Source organism: Mesocricetus auratus, unplaced genomic scaffold (genome assembly GCF_017639785.1).
Source record: "Mesocricetus auratus isolate SY011 unplaced genomic scaffold, BCM_Maur_2.0 Super-Scaffold_100007, whole genome shotgun sequence".
Classification (NCBI taxonomy): Eukaryota; Metazoa; Chordata; class Mammalia; order Rodentia; family Cricetidae; genus Mesocricetus; species Mesocricetus auratus.
The window spans coordinates 3,546,442-3,566,386 of NW_024429191.1; the positions used below are offsets into that span (position 1 = coordinate 3,546,442).

At 45.8% G+C, this 19,945-nt stretch overlaps 1 protein-coding gene across 1 annotated transcript in view; it reads right to left on the reverse strand.

Moving 5' to 3' along the window:
* Nucleotides 1–19,945, reverse strand: part of Abat (4-aminobutyrate aminotransferase) — a 93,522-nt gene that overhangs the window by 27,936 nt on the left and 45,641 nt on the right. Inside the window, exons 2-5 of the mRNA XM_005084550.4 lie at nt 12,594–12,705; nt 9,528–9,625; nt 7,084–7,113; nt 6,375–6,492 (exon numbers count right to left, since the gene is read on the reverse strand). Of these exons, the coding sequence (XP_005084607.1) occupies nt 6,375–6,492; nt 7,084–7,113; nt 9,528–9,625; nt 12,594–12,663 (316 nt within the window). The 5' untranslated portion in view covers nt 12,664–12,705. The remainder of the gene's footprint in view (nt 1–6,374; nt 6,493–7,083; nt 7,114–9,527; nt 9,626–12,593; nt 12,706–19,945) is intronic.

Consider the following 19,945-nt stretch of genomic DNA (forward strand, 5'->3'; position numbering starts at 1 on the left):
TCCCAGATGCATTTACTTTCCAGAGGGGCTGATGTTGCACAATTTGAAAAGCATGTTACAGCAAATCAGGTAAATAAACTGATTAAAATACACAATGAACTCCTTGCTGTCTCACCATGCAGCAGGAGAAAGGGATGGGAGAGGTCCATCATTTCAATAGATTCAAAAAAAAAAGCATTTGGCAAAATGCAATGTTGCTTCATGATAAGGACACGCAACAAGCTAGGTATTGATGGGGGCCCATGCCTGGAATCCAGTAGTTCAAGGTCATCCTTGGGTACATAGTAAGTTTGAGGTGAGCCTGGGATACATGAGATGTGTCTTCAAACAAATGAACGAATGAAGGAACAAGCAATAAATAAGGAGGACTGGCGAGATGACTCAGCAGGTAAAGTGCATGCCCCACAAAGCTGATGACAAGAGTTAAATCCCTAGAGTCCCCATAAAGGCGGAAGGCAGGATGCAAAGTTGTCCTGTGACCTCTGCACACATACTATGGTATATATGTGTCTGTGTGTACATACACACAATAACAACAACAACAATAATAGAAAATAAACAAAAAAATCCCCAAAGCAAAATCCAAAAACAAAAGTAACCAAAAAGATAAGAATTACAAGGCACCTCAACCTGATAAAGGACATTTGCGTAAAACCTCCTTGGGCTAGGGATGTAGTCGAAGTTGGCAGAGTGCTTGCCTAACAGGAGGAAGCCCTGGGTTCAACCTCAGCACCATCAAAAACTAGGCTTGGAGGTGCACAACTGCCACCCAGCAGTTCAAAGGTGGAGGCAGAAGGATTAGAAGTTCAAGGTCATCTTGGACTGCATAGAGAGTGTCAGTCTATCTACATGAGACCCTGTTTCAGAACAGACAGAAAAGGGAGGGAGGTAAGGAGGGAATGAGGGAAATAGGAGAATGAAAATCCCACTGCTAATGTCCTCAACAACAGAGGAAAAGACCCTATGTTTCTCTGCAAAGTCGAGAGCAAGACAAAGACATTCATGGTCACTACTGCAGCACTAGATTCTGGTCAGTGTGACCAGATAAGAAAAAGAAATGCAGCCAGGCAGTGGTGGTACTCACCTTTAACCCCAGCACTCAGGAAGCAGAGGCAGGTGAATATCTGTGAGTTTAAGGCCAGTCTGGTCTACAGAGAAAATTCCAGGACATCCAGGGCTATACAGAGAAACCCTGTCTCGGAAAAACCAACCAACCAACCAACCAAACAAACAAACAAACCAAATCAAACAAAACAGCAACAAAGATGGAACTGTATTCCTATCCACTTGCAATGAGTGGCCCCCAATTGAATCTAAGAAAAGTGTAGTGAATGCCACCGTTAGTAAAGCTTCCTCCCCAACTGGTGGTCTCTGAAGACTGGATACCCACTGTGCTGTTGAATGGGTGAAAGCAGGTAAAATATAGCTTATCTGATCCAGTAGGCCTTAGAAAGCATTCATAGAAACTTCAGGCTTTACCTGTAAACCGCTGAAACACACACACACACACACACACACACACACACACACACCCCACATGCACGCACACGCCTGTCAGCTAGATCCCTGGAATATGCTGAGAGGAGAGAACTGATTCCCACAGTTTTCCTCTGTTCTCTATATGCACACCATGGTGTGTGTGTGTGTGTGTGTGTGTGTGTATGTGTGTGTGTGTATGTATGTGTGTGTGTGCATGTAAATGGGAGCATACACATAACACATGCACTAAATAAATAAGTAAACATAATGATGGTGGTGATGTTAATGATGATGATAATTTTTAAAAAGCTAGGCAGATGTGGTAGGAAAAGGTCAAGGCAGGAGAGCTGTTATTCTGAGGGCAAAGACTACATAGTGAGTTCGAGGCCAGCTTGAGGTACATAGCAAATGCCATAGCAAACTCATCCCAATTCCCATTTCCCGAGCAAATGCTTGACCCAGCTAATCCTTCCTTCTGCCAGAAGCCCTATGGGGTCAGGCACAGTCAGGCCGCTGATGCAGATGAAAAGCAGGAGATGCCACTGGGTGTGGTGGTGTATGGCTGTAATCCCAGCTCTTGGGAGGTGGAGTCAGGAGGATCAGGAATTCAAGGACAGTTTGGGCTACATAGTGAGTTTGAGGCCAGCCTGGGCTGTATACATGAGATTCTCCAGACTCTCCTTTCCAAAACAAAACAAACAAAAAAATAGTATGACTGTGAGAATTTAGGGAACATCCTGTTCTCCTCTATGTCAAGGCAGGCGTTGGATCCTGCAATTCTGCTTAGAACCACCCTCCCCTCCTTTATGATAATTTGCATTTATTGAACATCTCCTGCGTGCAGGGAGCTTTCTGTTCATTACAGCTAGTCCCACGGTCAAGGTTTATATTGACTGTCAACTTGACAGTACTTAGAATCATCTGGCAACCAGCCTTTAGGTGTGCCTTGTCAGATTTACTTGGTGAGGTAAACTGAGGTAGAAAGACTCACTCTGAAAATGGGTGGCACTATGTTGAGGCCAGCCAGGGGTATACAATGTCTCCAAGTAGAGGATAGATATATAGATGATAGATAGATGAAAGAATAGATAGGATAGATGATAGATTATATATGTATATACACACACATATATAGATAGATCCATAGATGATAGGTAGATAGATGGAAGGATAGATAGATGATAGATTTTATATATATGTATACACACACACATATATAGGATGCAGTGTGACTAGCTGCTCCTCTGTCCTGCCACCACTCTTCTGACTTGATGGACTGTATCTTTAAACTGGACCAGAATAAACCCTTTCTCTCTTAAATTGCTTTGGCCAGGGTATTTTATGACAGTACCGGGAGAGTAATGAACGTGCCTGGCCATAACTGTGGCAGGAAGGACAAAGGAAGATGTAGGCACTGATGTCTGGAGACTGAACGTGAGATGCCTCTCCCCGCTCCACCCCCACTGAGGGCTCACTCAGCTCAATACATTTTAACTGAATGAATTAATAGCACAGTAAACCAGTGACGTGGGCAAGAACTCAGAAGCTTATTAGATATATGAGGAAAGAGCCGTAGGGGAGCTTAGAGCAGAAGCGGGCTTTTACCACACATAATTGCAGTGTTTGTTCCATACAACTCATCTGCTGAGATCCTGGCCCTGAGGTGATAACCTTATTCGGAGCTTATTTTCAGCCACTCCAGGCCTAAGGTGATTAGGCCGTGTGGGTGGAGCCCTTGTGAAGGGAATTAGTGCCTTTACAAAAACCCAAGGGGGTGTTCAACCTCCCACCTTATGAGGACATGGTGGGAGGAGGCAGCGCTTTGTCCCAGAAAGATATTAGATCAGTGATGACTGTCTTGAACAGCCAGCTTTGAAAACTGGGAGAAACCATTGTTGTTTATAAGCTACACAGTCTCCAGTACTTTCTCTTAGCACCTTCACTGGAGGAAGGTGTATTTTTAAATCAAAATACATTTACTTTGAAAGGACACTTTGTGCCACTGAGGCTAGCGGCTGAATGCAGTGGAAACAATCTTTATGCTATCTGCAGAGGCTCTGGAACAGGGACCTGTTCTCCTCCCTCAAAGACTGCTTAGACAACTATTAAACATCCAGCACCACCCAGGCCAGACTGGTTTCACTGTGCTGGCTGTGGAGGACAGGCTGGGGGGTGGGAGAGCACTGAAGCAAGGAAACCAGGGAGGGAGTTAACATTTCAGTCTCTTCCCAGCCCATGCAAAGCTTGCAGGGCCCAGGACTAGACACTGCCCATCACTCAAGGAGAGAACGCTCTCTGGGTTTTTCCAACCGTTTTCTGGCCAGAGTTCTGGCTTATCATGCTGCCTGGGTGTTTATGACTTTTCTGCCTCAGTAGATAAGCCTGGTCCTGGGAAACCTCATTAGACTGCAGAGGCAGTTTGACTCATTGGCTCCCAAAGGAGAGAGATGAAAACAGAACTCCAATTAGGGAACTTTAAGCCTGACTTTGAGTTGTGGGACCCCCGCAGCAGGGCAGGTGTCTGTAAGGCTCCGTAGGAATGTAAGAGTTAGACTCATTGTCTGTGTCCTGGAAGCACTTCAGACTCCCTGTATCCCCAAGCAGTTTCTGTGACCTCCTGGAGTCTAAAGTGAGGCCAGTTGACGATAAATATCAAAAGACCCTGTAAAAATAGGGCAGTTATGGCCATTTATGAATGTGTGAAGCCCTTGGCAACATGCCAGGCTTTTGGTAGATTCTCAGTGAGTATTAGCTTAAGAAAATATCTGGGAGCCGGGTTGGTAGTGCATGCCTATGCTAGCCCTTGTGGGCAAGCTCAAAACCAGCTTCGGGGCCATTGAGGTGACTGAATGGGTAAAGGTGCTTGCTGCCAAGTCTGATGACCTGAGTTCAGTCCCTGGAACCTACGTGATGGAAGGAGAAAACTGAGTCCTGCAAGTTGTCCTCTGACCTCCATACATGCACCTTGGCTTGAACATTCATATTCACACACAATAAATAAATAAATAATCAAACGGCAGATGAAAACCAAGGGGAGGAGGGGTGTGTAAGCCTTTAAACCCTTGGTGCCTTTAGAGGCTGGGGCATCCTTGAAGTCTCGGCTGCTGACTGATCACATCTCAATAAGGAATCAGTAGGTCTTCGGACAAGTGCTAGGAAGGCAGAGGAGGAATGGACACCCGAGACTTGGGGTTAGGGGAGATCTCAGGGTGCCAGGAGATGGGAATGGGGGAGCTGTTAACACAGAGCCTCAGAACAAACTCCCCCATGTCTGTCTCCTCCACAGAAGATGAGCAGTATCATCCTTGAAGGGACAGACACAGCCCACAGGCCACTGAACACAGCTGGGCATCTATCAACCAAAGGGACGATAACCATCCGAGCTGAAAATAACATCTATCTCATTTCCACATTAACCCTGTCCGTCCCATTGTCTGTGTCAGCTCTGTGTAGCTGGAACGTGAGCCCAGTTGAGGCAGGTGCTGTTGTCATTCATCAAGGTCACATTTCCCAGGCAGATCACCCCCATATTCCAGCTGCTGTCTGTGTTGGCTGATAATGACTCCAGCTGCCTCCTCTGAAAACTGCCTTCCATGCATGGAGGCCAGTTTGCCTGGCCTCTTCTTGGCAGTGGATAGGCAATAATCAGCCAGCCCAGGGGTGCAAAAAGGCCAATGATCGTCCTCAGTCTGGCTGTGGTTTTAGCAGAGACCTCATCCTTTTGATCTTCTCTTGTTGGATGCTGTTTCCCTGCCTTCCCTTTCAATTGGGGCTTTCTCTCAGTAGATTACTTGAAGAATCCTCGCCTTAGGTTCTGGTAGCAAACCCAAACTAGACAGCTCAATTGAGCTCTGACTGCTCTGCAAGTCTACCACTTCTAACTTTTTTCACCCAGTTGAAAAATAGGTAAAAAAAATGAATACACACATATCTGGTGACATCCGGAGGAGGAAAGGAGAGAAGGCCCTGGTATGTGTCAGATCACAGAGGCTGCACCTGTTGAGTACCTTCCCCAAGCCGCAAAGCATCTACCAGCTAAGGTAGGATGAAGCAAGAGGGCCAGCTTCCTAAACCACTGCCATACATACTATCTAGTACCTTCACTAACCTGCTAAGCTCAGAGTCCATTCCTTTCTTAAGCTCAGAGACTTCTAACCTCTAAAGTCTGTAAGTGTAAGGATCCTCTGCTCTGTGAGTTGCTGTTGGATCTCCTATCCCAGCTTCCCTCACTTCAGGTGCCAGGGTCATTAAAGGATCGAACCACCTGAAGTTGATTACATCACTTCTGTCTACCAAACCTGAAAAGAATCTTTATTATTTACAACAATGTCTAATGGGCTGGATCTGTGGCTCAGTGATTAAGAACACTTCCTGCTCTTGCAGAAGATCCAAGTTCAGTTCCCAACACCCATATTAGGCAGTTCACACCCATCTGTGACTCCAGCTTCAGGGATTCTATGAGTACCGGTACTCACATACACATACATACTTAACAATAAATCTTAAAAATAGTGTGAACAAACAATCCTTAGGGACTGGAAAGTTGACTCAACAGTTAAGAAAGAGCACTGGCTACTCTTCTAGAGGCCCCTGGTTTTATTTCTAGCATCCACATGGAGGTTCACAACCATCTGTAATTTGGGTCCCATGGTATTCAATGTCCCCTTCAGGCCTCTGTGGGTACTGTACACAGTTGGTGCACATACATACATACATGCAAGCAACATACTCCCATACTTAAAGTTAAAAGAAAAACTCGTAGCAACAACAAATCAATGTCTAATCATGTTCTTTCCACCCTTGGGAGAGAGGCTGGTAAAACATGGAGGGCAAATATCCAAAGCCTGATGATCATAACAACAACAAAGAGTGATAGGTGATTGTCCAGCTCTTACCTATGGGGACAGAGGAGATCTGAGAGTACAGGTCCAACATGCGGTTGCCGTCCACATCCACTAGATAGTTGCCTCGGCTTTCTTCGTAGTTGCAGAAAAAGTGCACAGCCTCTGCATTCTTGAGAAAGAGGACACCAGTTCAGGCTGGCTACAACTCCCTAGACTCTTAGTCTTTCAGGAACAAGCTTGAACTGTGGAAACAGACTGCACCCTGCTTGTTCTATACCACACGGGAATCTGGGTGCTGGCAAGCTTCTGTGTCTTCTTCTGGGAAAGAGGACACAAGTGGCTTGCTTGAAATATGTTGGTGAAGCCATGGTCTTGTGTTTTGTGAAATTTTATGTCTGGATTGTTTATCACAACAAAAAAGGTTGGAAAGTAACTCAGAAGCAAGTTCTGACAAGTTAAAGAATGTGTGAGAAGCCTCAGAGAAGCCACTAGGAAAACTAGAAAGGAATAGAAATTAAGAAATAAAACATGGGTTAGAGGGATTGCTCAGTGGTTAAGAGCTTGTATTGCTCATGCAGAGAACCCAAGTTTGGTTCTGAACACCCATGTGAGACAGCTCACATCTGCCTGCAACTCCAGCTCCAGGGGGATCTGACTCCCTTTTTTGGTCTCCATGGGCAACTACACATATGTACATACACATACAGACATGCACACGCAAATAAAATCATTAAAAAAGAATCACCTGATGCCCACTTACCTGGATTGTGTTTAGCTGTTTCATTAACTCCTACAGGCAAGAACAGAAACATCAGTCATGGATGTCACTCTTGCCCAAGTGGCTTAAACATCTCCCATGCTTTCCTAGTTTTCTGATGCTAAGTACTTGACAGACAATATTTATTAGTCAATATCATAAGTAAATATTCAAAAATTACTTAATTTCAAATAATCGATACAAATCTACTCCACAGCACAGTAAGGGGCCGGTACAACAGACAGATCAGAGATTTGGATTTAAATACCTGGGAAAGAAAAGGAAGTGAAAATGTATTTTCTTATTTATTTTTGAGACAGGGTCTAATTGTGTAGTCCTGGGTGGCCTAGAACTTAGTAAGTATACTAGGTCAGTCTTGAACTTACGAAGGTATGCTGCCTCTACTTCAGAGTTCTGGATTAAGGGCTTTGGGCCACTGTACCCAGTCTGAGGGAATTTAATTTTGTCTGTGGCTCTGGGGATAGCATCCAGCGATTTGCCCATGCTGGGTGAGTGCTCTGCCACTGGGCCCCACCACAGCCCTCATTTTATTTGACATTTTTATTTATTTTATTTTGTTTGTGGGCAGTATACACCCACCATACTGCATACGTGACAGTCAGGACAACTTGGAGGAGTCAGCTCTTTCCCTCCACCATGTGGGTCACTGGGAATCAACCCCAGTGACAGGCTTAGTGGCTGGCGCCTGTATCAGCCAAATGTGCCAGCCCATGCCCTCATTTTTAAACAGCTCAGTCAGGCCAGAGAGATGGCTCAAAAGAAGAAAGAGCACTGAACCAGGTTCAGTTCCAGCATCCACATGGCAACTCATAACTTTCTGTAACTCCAGTTCCAAGGGATCCAACCACCTCTTCTAGTCTCCATGGGCATTGCATGCACACGGTAGACAGACTTACATGCTGACAAACACACATGTGCATAAAATTATTAATTAAACGCTCAGTGGTAAAGCATTTGCCGAGTGTGCACAAGGCCCTGCATTTGAATTTGATCTCCAGCACTAGGGGACAAAAGAAAGAAAAGATGTAACTCCCTTATCAGCAACCGAGGGTAAAATCAACTGACAACATTAATTTGCCCAACCAAGGACCACTTCTGATTACGATTCACTCTCCCCTATTCCAAATACAAATTAGGAAATGAAAGCCAGTTGCTTTGATATTTGTAAGATTTCAGCCCCCCAAATAATTTAGCGTAAAAGAGACTTCAGCAGTTAGCATCTTGCCATTACATATTTCCACACAAAAATATAAAATAATATTAACAAAAAATATGAGAAGCTATTTTGGGCATTTGTCTATTAAAGTTCACCCCAAAAGGAATATGCATAAAAGCCCTCTCCTTCTGTTTGACAAAACCACCCAACTAAGTACTTAAATTAAGACAAACATTTCTGAACTCAGAAAATAGATGCTATGGCAAAAGGAATGATCTTTTTACAGTAAATAAGAGCATTCCACTGTGGGAAAAAGTGCGCTAAATCACAGAAAACAAAACTGAAGCTTTGAAAGGTTTGTACTACATCTCTTGCCCAGAAGACAACTTCTTTTTGTTTTATGGAAAAAGCTTCCCAGGTGTTTCAGGCTGGCCTTGAACTCTTTATATAGCAGAGAATGATGCTGGTCTGGCTGCTTTCACCCCCAAGTGCTGAAATTATAGGTGTAAGCCACCATCCCAGCTTGAACATCTTCAAGCTGGGCTTGAAGGTCCCAGATTATTATTGTTATTATTATTATTATTATTTTAATAATTAGGTTAGAATACAAAGTGATGAATCTCACCATGGCATCTGTTTCCATTGTTCCTTGCCCTCACTCCACACCCACACGTCCTATTCCTGTCTCTGGCTCCTTTCTGTCCTTCCCCAAGTTAGTCCCCTGTTCTGCTTTGTTGTACAGACCACCTTCTTGATGTTACAATTACGATTATCTTTGCCTCAACTTCCATTGCCAGTTGTGAGCTCAGCCCCAGCCCTTAATTCTGGATTGACAGTGACCCATTAGACTCCATTGGCCAACAGAGTAAGGTGGGGCCAATGAAAGCCAGCGTGGGGATTCAGTCTCAATAGACTTACAGCAAGATAAGAATAAGCCCGGTGTGACAAGCTGGAGGAACAGGGATCCATGCAGGTGGAAACTGCACCAGCTGCCAGCCAGCCACCCCTGCAGATGGCTCCAGCAATGCCACCTTCCTAACTGCTGGTTAACTCTAAATACTTGGGCAATCTGAATGTCACATGTTCCCTGTCTGTGACTGACTGTTAGGGGACATTCTCATGACAGCAGACATGAGACATTCTTGAAACCTTCACAGTGGTCTCGGTCATTTTCACACCCATCTCTAGTAGAGGCTCTGAAAGTACCCTTAAGCTGTCTGGGCACCTGGCTCCTGGTGTGCCACACCTGGCCCAGGTGTGGCCGACTCACCTGAGATCTAGGCCCCGGGACTTCTGTCTTCATCAGTGGCCCATCATAATCAAATTCAATGTCAACTTTAGCAGCAGCTTGACTGATACATCTGGATCCTGCAATAGAGAAGACAAATGAGAACCCCTGGGAGCAAGACACAAGGAGGAGCAGTCCCACCAGATGCCCTCAGTCCCTAACAGATGGCCCCAGGACCTGAGTTTTGTTCTGACAAGGCCATCCAGGAACACTGCATCTGAACAAATCAGACACTGTGAGAACAATGAGAATTCTCAAACTGGGAGAAGCCAGTTGTAGGAAAATGCTCCCATCCGAAGGGAGAACATCAAGCTGGTCCAGCTTCCTGTTCCATGTGTGTTTGCTGGCTTGTCCTATGGGCACCATGCATGCAGTACGTGGAGGCCAGAAGGTATTGGGGCCTTTGGAACTGGAGTGGTTGGAACTCCAAGGTGGTTGTGAGCTGAGTGGCGTAGGTCCTCTGCAAGAGCAGCCAGTATGCTTATCTGATGAGTCACCTCTCCAGCTCCCCATGGCCCTTTTTGAAGACACACAGCAAGAAAATGATCGACTCAGTACACTGAGCTCCTGACATGTGGGAGGCCCTAGGTTCCATCTCAGTGTGTGCGTGTGTATGAGGGTGCTTGTGCAAGTGTAACACCTTGTGTGTGGAGTGGAGGTCAGAGGACAACTTTTGGGAGTTCAGGTTTTTTCCTTTCACTGTAGGTTCAGGGATTGAACCCGGGTTGTTACTCTTGAGTGGCAGGTGCTTTCACCTGCTGAGCTATCCTACCAGTCCAAAAACTTCTTTCTAGGGGTTGCAGAGATGGCTCAGTTGCTAAGAGCACTTACTGCTCTTGTAGAGGACTGAGTTTGGCTCCTATCACCCACATTAAGCAGAAATTTGAGGCAGGAGCTGATGTAGGAGCCATGGAGGGGTGCTGCTTACTGGCTTGCTCCTTCATGGCTTCCTCAGCCTGCTTTCTTTTAGAACCCATGACCACCAGCCCAGGGATGGAACCATCCTCAATGGGCTGGACCCTCCTCCACCAATCACCAATTATGAAAACGCCCTACAGTCAGATCTTACAGAGACTTTTTCTCAATTGAGAGAATGTTGACTCTAGCGTGTGTCAAGTTGACACAAATCTACCCAGCCAAAGTAGCAAGTGCTTTTACCAGCTGAGCCTACTCTCTGATCTTGATAAATGACAATATCATCCGCAGAAAACAATTGTTTTGTATGTAAACCTAAATAATGTCAAAGTGAAATCCAACTAGAGCCATGCCCTGCCCTTCCTATCATTCACTCACTCACTCATTTGGTGTGTGTCTGTGTAGGGGTGTGTGTCTGTGTACTTGAGCTCGTGTGTGTGTGTGTGTGTGTGTGTGTGTGTGTGTGTGTGTGTGTAAAGTGAATGTGTTGAAGTAGGGTGGTGACTTCTTCCATCTCTCCACCTCATTTTTTGAGGCAGGGCCTCTCATTGAGCCGACCTGGAACTCAAGGATCTGCTTAGACTAGCTAGCCAGAAATCCCAGGGACCCTTCTGCCTCTTTTTCCAATGCTGAAATTACAGGTGTGTACCGTCGCGCCCAGCTTTTACACAGCCAGATTTTACGTGACTACTGACCCTCAAGACCAGAGAGTTGGCTGAGCTGGTAAAGCACTTGCTACTCAAGCCTGACGACCTGAGTTCAGTTCCCAAAGCTCAGGTTCAAAAGACTGAGCCATTGCCTCAGCCCCTTTTGTTAGTTTTTGAGACAAGATCTCATGATGTTGGCCTAGAACTCCCTATGTAGCATCCCAGACTGGCCTTAAACTCATGATCCTGGGTGCTGGGATTATAGAGCATTGTCTCAAAAATAAATAACTGCAATTAATGACTTGGTGACAGATTCCTGACTCGCTGCAGGTGAGCTCTGTGAGACAGCCCCATGCCGTGCGTGGTTAAATGGAGTGAGTCAGAGTTCACAGTCAGAGTCTAGTGCCCAAACACTCAAACCAAAACTCAAGCCAGAGAGTTATCAGCTGGGGTTGTGTGTATATCCTCCTGACATCTGTTCTTTCCCTTTTCCTTCTCACTTCCCTTTGTCTCTTTCCTCACTACCTTCCTTCTTTCCTTTTTAGCCAAGGCTGTACTTGATTTCCTGACCCTGACCCTTCCAACTTAACCTCCTTCATGCTGGAATTACATGGCCATTGGCATTCATGCCTGTGACTTCAGCTTTTTTTGTTTTACACATGTCTCATGCACCCAAGCTAGCTTTGGACTTTCTATGTAACTGAGGATACCCTGGAATTCCTGATCCTCCTGACTTGAACTCCTAAGTGCTGGGATTAAAGGTGGCTACCACTTCACCCATTTGTGTTGTGTGTGTGTGTGTGTGTGTGTGTGTGTGTGTGTGTGTGTGTGTGTGTGTGCTGGGTCACTAGAAGTTGACGTCAAGTGTCTTCTTCAATTGTTCTCCTACTGGTGAACCCTGGGCTGATGTGACTGATCTCATTAGCCATCCCAGAGTCTCCTGATGAACCCTGGGATGATCTTACTACTAAAAGCCTGAATTATAAACAGACTGCCACATCCACCAGCTTTTGTGTGAAGATCTGAATTCCAGTTCTCCCACAGTAAATCCATTATCTAATGAGCCATCTCCTCACCCCAAATGCCCCAACATATACAGAGCTGGGGGGGGGTGCGGTAAAGCTTGGTCTTTGGTGTGCTTGGAAAGTACTCTGCCGCTGAGCTGCACACACCTCTGGCTTCACTTATGTGACTTTCTTTAGTCCTTGGCACCAACCCCAGCTTCGAATCTTCCTTTCTGGGTTCTTCTGCCTTGGAGCAGAGTGGCTCTCAACCTCACCAACTCCCTTCCTACTTGAGAACTGTCCGTCTGTGGACAGGGGTGAGGAAGCAGACAGAAATGGTGACAGTCTCACTGGAGATGGCCAGGAAAGCTCCAGAAGCAGCTAGATCCTTCTATCCTCGAGGACTCTGACCAGAGACCACCCCTCCTTGTCTTCACTGTGTCTCTTGGGGAGTAGGTCATGCCAAGACCTTGGGGGCTTACCAGGTATGAAGAGGCAGAGGTTTTTCTGGGAGCTGCAGACCACCCGCCGGGAGAGCAACAAGAAGGCCATGACCCCTCCTTCAGGAAGAGGATCCCTTCACTTGCAGCTGTCCTGAAAGAGACCAAAAGTACAGACTTAGGCCCATGGGGACCACAGTCAACAACAGGCATCTAAATCCACCATTTCCCACTTCCAGGAGAAGGCTCTTAGGATACAAATTCCTTTGCTGTATGCCAAATACTCTTTAATCAAGCATATTTTGTGCTGAATATGCACTTTAATTTACATGTTTTTTTTCTTCCATCTTCCACACTCCAGACAGAATGAGCATACCCACTTTCTATATGGAAAAATAGAGGCCCAGAGAAATGGTTCAATTAGTCAATTGGTTGCTATGGAAGCACAAGGGTCTGAGGTTAGTCCCTAGAACCCATGACAAAGAGCTGGGTGTGATGGCACATGCTTGTAATCCCAGTGGCAGGGAAGCAGAGACAGGTGGATTCCCTGGGGCTTGCTGGCTAGCCAATCTAACCAAATCAGTGAGCTCACGAGAAAGAGAGACTCCGTCTCAAAGCACTATGTGGAAAGTGATTGAAGAAGATATCCAAGGTTGACCTCTGGTTTCTGCACACCCCAGCCATGTGTATACTGGTAAACATACACACACACACACACACACACACACACACACACACACACACATGCACGCACCCAAACAACTCAGAAAGAATTGGATTTAGAGCCTCCCTAAGTATGGACGAGTGTGCTCTGGGGGAGGAAATTCAGACATCTCTGATGACTCAGTATAGGACACTCAGAACTCTCTAACCTGTTCCTACATAAACCATTGGTCCCTGGGTTATCCAGGGAGCCTGGGCACCCAGTGTGTGTGTGTGTGTGTGTGTGTGTGTGTGTGTGTGTGTGTGTGTGTGTGTGGTGTGTGTGTGTGTGTGTGTGTGGTGGGGGATCAGCTGGCGCCTATTTCACAGGACACACCGTCTTAGAATGACAAACCCTCCAAGTATACTTGGAATGGAGAGATTCCTAGCACATGGAACTTTGCATTTTGAAAACAAGGCAGTCCTGGGTTATTGGCACTGTCAGCCTGTCTAGGGTCTCCTGACTGAGGCTCCTCTTGGCTGTGGATAGATATAGCACCAACTGCTAACACTGTTAGGGCAAATCCAAGTCCCTTCTCCCATGAAGGAAGAGGACCAGTGGTGTTTCTCTCATGGATGTCCCCTGATGCAAAAGGCAACATGAGGAATAAGAGAAAGGAGTCCCTGCTTGAACAATGCCTTTGTATGCAAGTGTAGACATTCCTTTGCAGTCTGACCACCTTTGTGTAACTTGCCAGTACTAGCTGGAGCAGTTCCTATTGTTCGTGGACAGAGTTCTTGATGGACCCTGGATAGTAGCAGATTCTTTGCAGCTTTATCTGTTGTCTCTGGGAGGAACCACCCCAGAGCCAGCTGTGCTATGTTCTGGAGACCTTAACTCTTCCTGGTGGAAAGGCTATCATGTGAGTGTGTGCTGAAATGCTCCAAAGGGTACACTGTCTGGCTCCAGATATCTGCCAGCTGTCCATCAAACAGGGCTCTCTCCATTTCAGATCTGAGGAAGGGCACTCTCAGGGGTGACCACATTGGTCATGGGACTGCCTGACCCCCAAACACTGCTGTATGTATAATAGACTAAATAAGTCAGTCTAGTCACAGTAGATAGACGGCCTGAAAAGAAAGAAAGAAAGAAAGAAAGAAAGAAAGAAAGAAAGAAAGAAAGAAAGAAAGATGTAGTTCAAGGCTGGGCATGGCAGCTCATGACTTTAATCCCAGTGCTTAGGAGGAAGAAGTGGGCAGACCTCTGTGAGTTGGAGCCTGCTCTCCACAGTGAGAACTATCTAGAAGCTGCACAGTGAGAACCTGTCTCAAGAGGAAGTCATTCAAAGAATCTATTTTATTCCTTTTCATAAGAGAAAAATTGGGGAGAAAACAGCAGGCTTTAAAACTGTGACCATAAATTAACTTGGAAATCATTTTCTTTTCTTGACAATTTAACGAGTTTTTTTTCTTAAAGTTGATTCTAATGTATCCAACACAGGCAAACCTACTAATTCGGCAGCAGAGTAACTATGTAGGAAAAGCAGTCACCACCTCTCACTGGAGTCCATTTGTCTCAAACAGAGCCCTGAGATGTCACATAATTCAAGCTTCTTCCATGAAATATGTCTTTGAAGGGCTGCAAAGATGGCTCAAAAAAGATCCTCCTACAGAGGACCTGGGTTCAATTCCCAGATGATGATTCACAACCATTGTCAGCTCCAGCTGCAAGAGATCCGCTGCCCTCTTCTGACTTCCTCAGGCCCCATGCACATGTGTGGCACACACGCAGATGTAGGCAAAACACTCACACATAAAATAAAATGAATAAATGTGATTTTAATAAATAAACTATTTTCTAGAGTTCACAAATAGCAAGAACGTTTGAATGGGCCATCAAAGTGAGAGTCTCACCCATGCACTTTCAATGACAAGTCACTTTGGAAAACATATCCTAGTGATGTTTGACATTTCAGTGCCCTACAGCTGAAACCAATCTTATAACAAAACACAGTCTCTGTTTGACATTCTCAGAAGAATTCGTGTTTTTCATTCACTTTCTTGCCCACTAATTCAATCAACAAAAGTTAATTAAGTAACTATTATAGGCAAGGCACTGAATCACTTAGGCATAGGAGGAAGAAGTCAGATAAAACATGCTCATAATTCTTTGTAGAGGACTATGATCAGAGAAAGGGTGGGAGAATTCAATGTACTAGGTCGCTTTATTCATCCTGTCATTAACTTCCTAAAATAACCTGGAAAGGTATGCATATAAAAAAATTCCAGTTCACTGTCAACAATGAACTTCACAGAGCATGAAACGGAAAGGCAGGCACTTGAAATCCCAACATTTGGGAGGCTAATGCAGGAGGACTGTGCATTCAAGGCCAGTCTAGGCTACATGGTGAGGTCAAGGACAGCCAGTGATGCATCGTAAGGCAGTGCTTGCCTCAAGAACAAAACTGAGCAACCAAGTAACTACGGCATAGAATCATGACTGATGGGCTGGTATGTGCATGGTGCTATGGGATGATGGGGAGCATCTTTCTGGATTAGGTGAGTGTGTGTGTGTGTGTGTGTGTGTGTGTGTGTGTGTGTGTGTGTGTGTGATGTACAGGTAGAAAAGTAGAGTCAGAGGAAAAGTTCTAGAAGTCAGTTCTCTCCTTCCACCATAAAGATTCTCAGCTTTTGTTGCTAGTGCTTTTACTGGCTAAGCCATTTTATGGACCCAGAATTACAGGTTCCTAAACAGGGTGTAGCAGTACACTTCTGTAATCCTAGCTCTCAGGGAGACTAAGTCCAGCTTGGGCTGCATAGGGAGGCTCTAATTAAAAACAACAAAAGTCTGTCAGTTCCTCAAGAAGTTAAAAAGAGCCAGGTGGTGGTGTTACATGCCTTTAATCTCAGTATTCCAGAGGCAGAGGCAGGTGGATCTCTGTGAGTTCCAGGCCAGCCTAGTCTACAGAGAGAGTTCCAGAACAGCCAGAGCTACGTAGAGAAACCCTGTCTAGAAAAACCAAAAAAGTTAAATAGAATTTTCATGTGACAGATTACACTCAGATGCTAATGCAACAAGAAAATTGAAAATGGGACTTAAACACAGCATTCCATATGCTTCCTGCACCATTGTTCACAATAGCCAGGGGGCTGGAGTAATCTAAGTGTCCATCAACGAATAGATAAACACAGAAATGAACAAAAGACAGACACGGGCTATGTTACAGAAAAAGCTGCCAGTTAGATGACTCCACTGATGTGAAATTTCAAGAACAGGAAAATCCAGGGCTGTCAAGATGGCTCAGTGGGTAGAGAGCTTGCTTAGCATATGCAAAGCCCTGGGTTCTATCCCCAGCACAGCAGAAACTGAGCATGGTGGTGCAGGCTATCCCCACACTCTGAGGTGGATGTAGGGGAAATAAGTTCAAGGTTATTCTTAGATATATGTTGAGTTCTAGGACAGCCTGCTCTATATAGACCTGGTCACAAAACTAAAACACGCACCCCTTCCCCAACCAATCAACTAAGCAGAAGATAGACTGGGAAGTTAGCTGAGAACAGACAGTTTTAAAGGTGGGTTGCCAGGTGGAAGCGGCACAGTCCCAGCACTCAGGAAGTTCGAGGCCAATCTGGTCTACAGAGTGAGTTCCAGGACGGCCAGGGCTACACAGAGAGGAAAACAAAAGTAGGCCACCACTCAGTGGTGCCTTTTCCTTTGGTGTGATGAGAAACAAATGAGGAATTTAAAATCAATTAGACAGCTTGGTGACTATCAGACTGCATGGCAAGCCAAGAGAACTTTGGTTTCGGCTGAGTGGTGGCTCTGCAGTAACTCTGGTCTACCTCCACCACTGCCAAGTAGAAAATTCTGCTCTGCCCAGATAGCCAATGCCTCAGTCTTGCCCACCTCTCCTGTCCCACTTCCTTTAATTAAAATGCTAATTAGCTCCCGGCTTCCTCTTATCTGCCTGGTGCAATGGGACTGTGGGCAGGAGCAGGATGACTGAAGAGCAGAGTTCAGTATTTTGATCAACAAGGTGAGAAGAACTCAGGAAAAATGGCGGGGAAGAAAACCACAATCACTTCTTTCAATTAAAACCCTTCTAGTTTGTTCACTCGGTGGTGTAGTGCTGGCTTGGTATGAGCAATGCCCGCATTACATAAAAACAAACAACACTGAGACAAAAGCCCTCCCAGGGCATTTACTCTGCAGGGAGAGTGACAGGAGCAAAGGCATTCACTCATATTTATTACTTACATATGACATTCACCCCCCCCCCCCCCCTTTAAGAGAGGACACTATGTAGCCAGAGACTACCTGCTGCTGAAGCCACCGCCCCCCCAGGGCTGGGATTGCAGGCATGCCTAGTGTTGTGCTAAAACTCTAACCCCAGGCTCCAGGGACGCTAGGCAAACCCTTGACCTACTGGGGCATATCCTCATCCTTTGATGTATTTTGTTCCTAACTTAATTTTCCAGCAGGATCTGCCTTGGCTGACAAGCTCGGAAGTTTAACGGGCTTGTAAGTTCCCAGAGATGCCAGGCCAGAGACTGGTGGCCTTGGTTGTACCAGACTGTGTCATGGTCTCCCACTCAAACCAATAACCCTGTGTCACACTTGTACCACCTGGGCAGGGAAGAACTCTGGACACAGTGTGACACAGTGCTAACTACCAGAGTGCAGACACGACCACAGGTCCTGGACACAGGGTCTCTGACACTGAAGATCAAGCATCTAGGGATGCAGGAGGGCAAATCCTGCAGTGGCCACCTGCAGAGGAGGTGTGTGGTGCTGTGAAGAAAACCAGATTCTTGGAGCTGGAGAGATGGCTCAGCAGTTTAGAGCACTGGCCACCCTTCCAGAGGACCCAGGGGTCAATTCCCAGCACCCACATGGCAGTTCATGTCTGTCTGTAACTACGGTTTCAGGGTTTCTGACAGTCTCACATAGACACACGCGTGGGAAAAACACCAATGAATATAAAATTAAAATGAATTATATTAAAAAACATAGATTCTTTCCCATTGATTCTACCACATCTCCCAATTCTTGTACCCTCCAAAGGATGACATCTCAGGGGCTGGGGATCTGTAAAGTGCTTGTATCACAAACCTGAGGGCCTGACTCTAAGCCACAGTACACAGATTAAAAGCCATACACCTTTGAGCACACCTGAGATTCCAGCACTGGAAGGTAGAGACCGAAGGATGCCTGGGACTCATTGGCCAGCTAGTCTAGCTCAGTCTAGAGCTGCAGATTCTGTGAGAGTCATCTCAAAATATAGGTGGGGCCAGGCTGGTAAGCACATCTTTAATCCTAGTATTCAGGAGGCAGAGGCAGGTGGATCTCTGAGTTTGAGGCCAGCCTAGAACACAGTGAGTTCTAGGACAGCCAGGGCTACACATAAAAATCCTGTCATAAAAAATAAATAAATAAGATAAAATAAGGTGGAGAGTGACAGATGCTAACCCCTGGTGTATCTGTACACACACACACACACACACACTACACACACCCAAATACAGGTCCTGCTATTTGTCTGACTCAGGAGCAATGCTATTGAATAAGCACTAAATGATTGTCAAAAGCCTTGAAGATGGCACCTGACATGTCTTCACGGCACTGCATGGGCCCTTTACACTGAAAATCTTTGTGTGAACCGTATGTACGTCTAGAAAGCAACACGCCTCTCCTGCAGCCTCTCTGGGGCTTCAGAATGCTCTCTTTCATTCCCCTCTCTCACTCAGCTTAAGACAAAGTAACGACAGGGTCTCAGGACATTCTTTTCTTGACTTGCAGCTGGCAGCTTTCCTGCAGACTCAGTGGCACACAATGGCCAAGTGTCCTTCAAGGCCAGGGGTTGCCATAACAACCAATAAAGCCAGCGTCCTGGGTCTTTGCAGATGGTTAGCTGGGCCTCATTCACAGAGTAGTGGTGGATGGCTTGCAACACAGGTTTCAGTTCTCCAGACTCCGTCTGGAAGCATCCTGTCAAATTTGCTATAGCAAGGACGCCCCTCCCTCTGTATGGGAGTGTTTATTCTCACCCTGCCTCGTGGGTTTTATAATCTCATTGGTGACTTGTGTAAAGCCAGAGGAACAAGCGGGGCGGTAGTGGCACACATCTTTAGTCCCAGCACTCGGGAGGTAAAGGCAGTCAGATTTCTGTGAGTTCGAGGATTGCCTGGTCTACAAAATGAGTCCAGGGCAGCCAGGGCTGCTAAACAAAGAAACCCTGTCTTAACAAACAAACAAACAAACAAACAAACAAATCAAAAACCAAAACAAACCAAAAAAGACAGAGGAAGGGTCTTCTAGAAATGAGAAGGGTTGGCACCTAAGGAAAGTGGGTGTGTGTGCAGGAAGAGGGTACTAGGAGCCAGGTGAGCAACAAAACACAGCTGGGCAGGCATCAGAGCTTGGTGACTCTACACAAGTGTTTTATGGCAGCCACAGAAGTGAACCCAGGGCAGCACCTGCGCACCCAGGCTGCACACAGCTATCTCTGATTCAGGAGGCAGGATATGCCTATCCCTGTTTACCAGGAGAAATGATTTTGCTTCTCATACAAGACCGCCCAGCGAAAGACAGTGGGGTTAGGGTAGAAGGGACTTGAGTTCGGTGTAAATATAATGAGCCTTATCATATCATATGTTGATGGCTTCAGTACTTCGCCCAAAAATGTCACCAGACAGTTTGGATCAACACATATCTGTTCTCCCAGAAAAAAAGGACCCTCACCATAATCAAT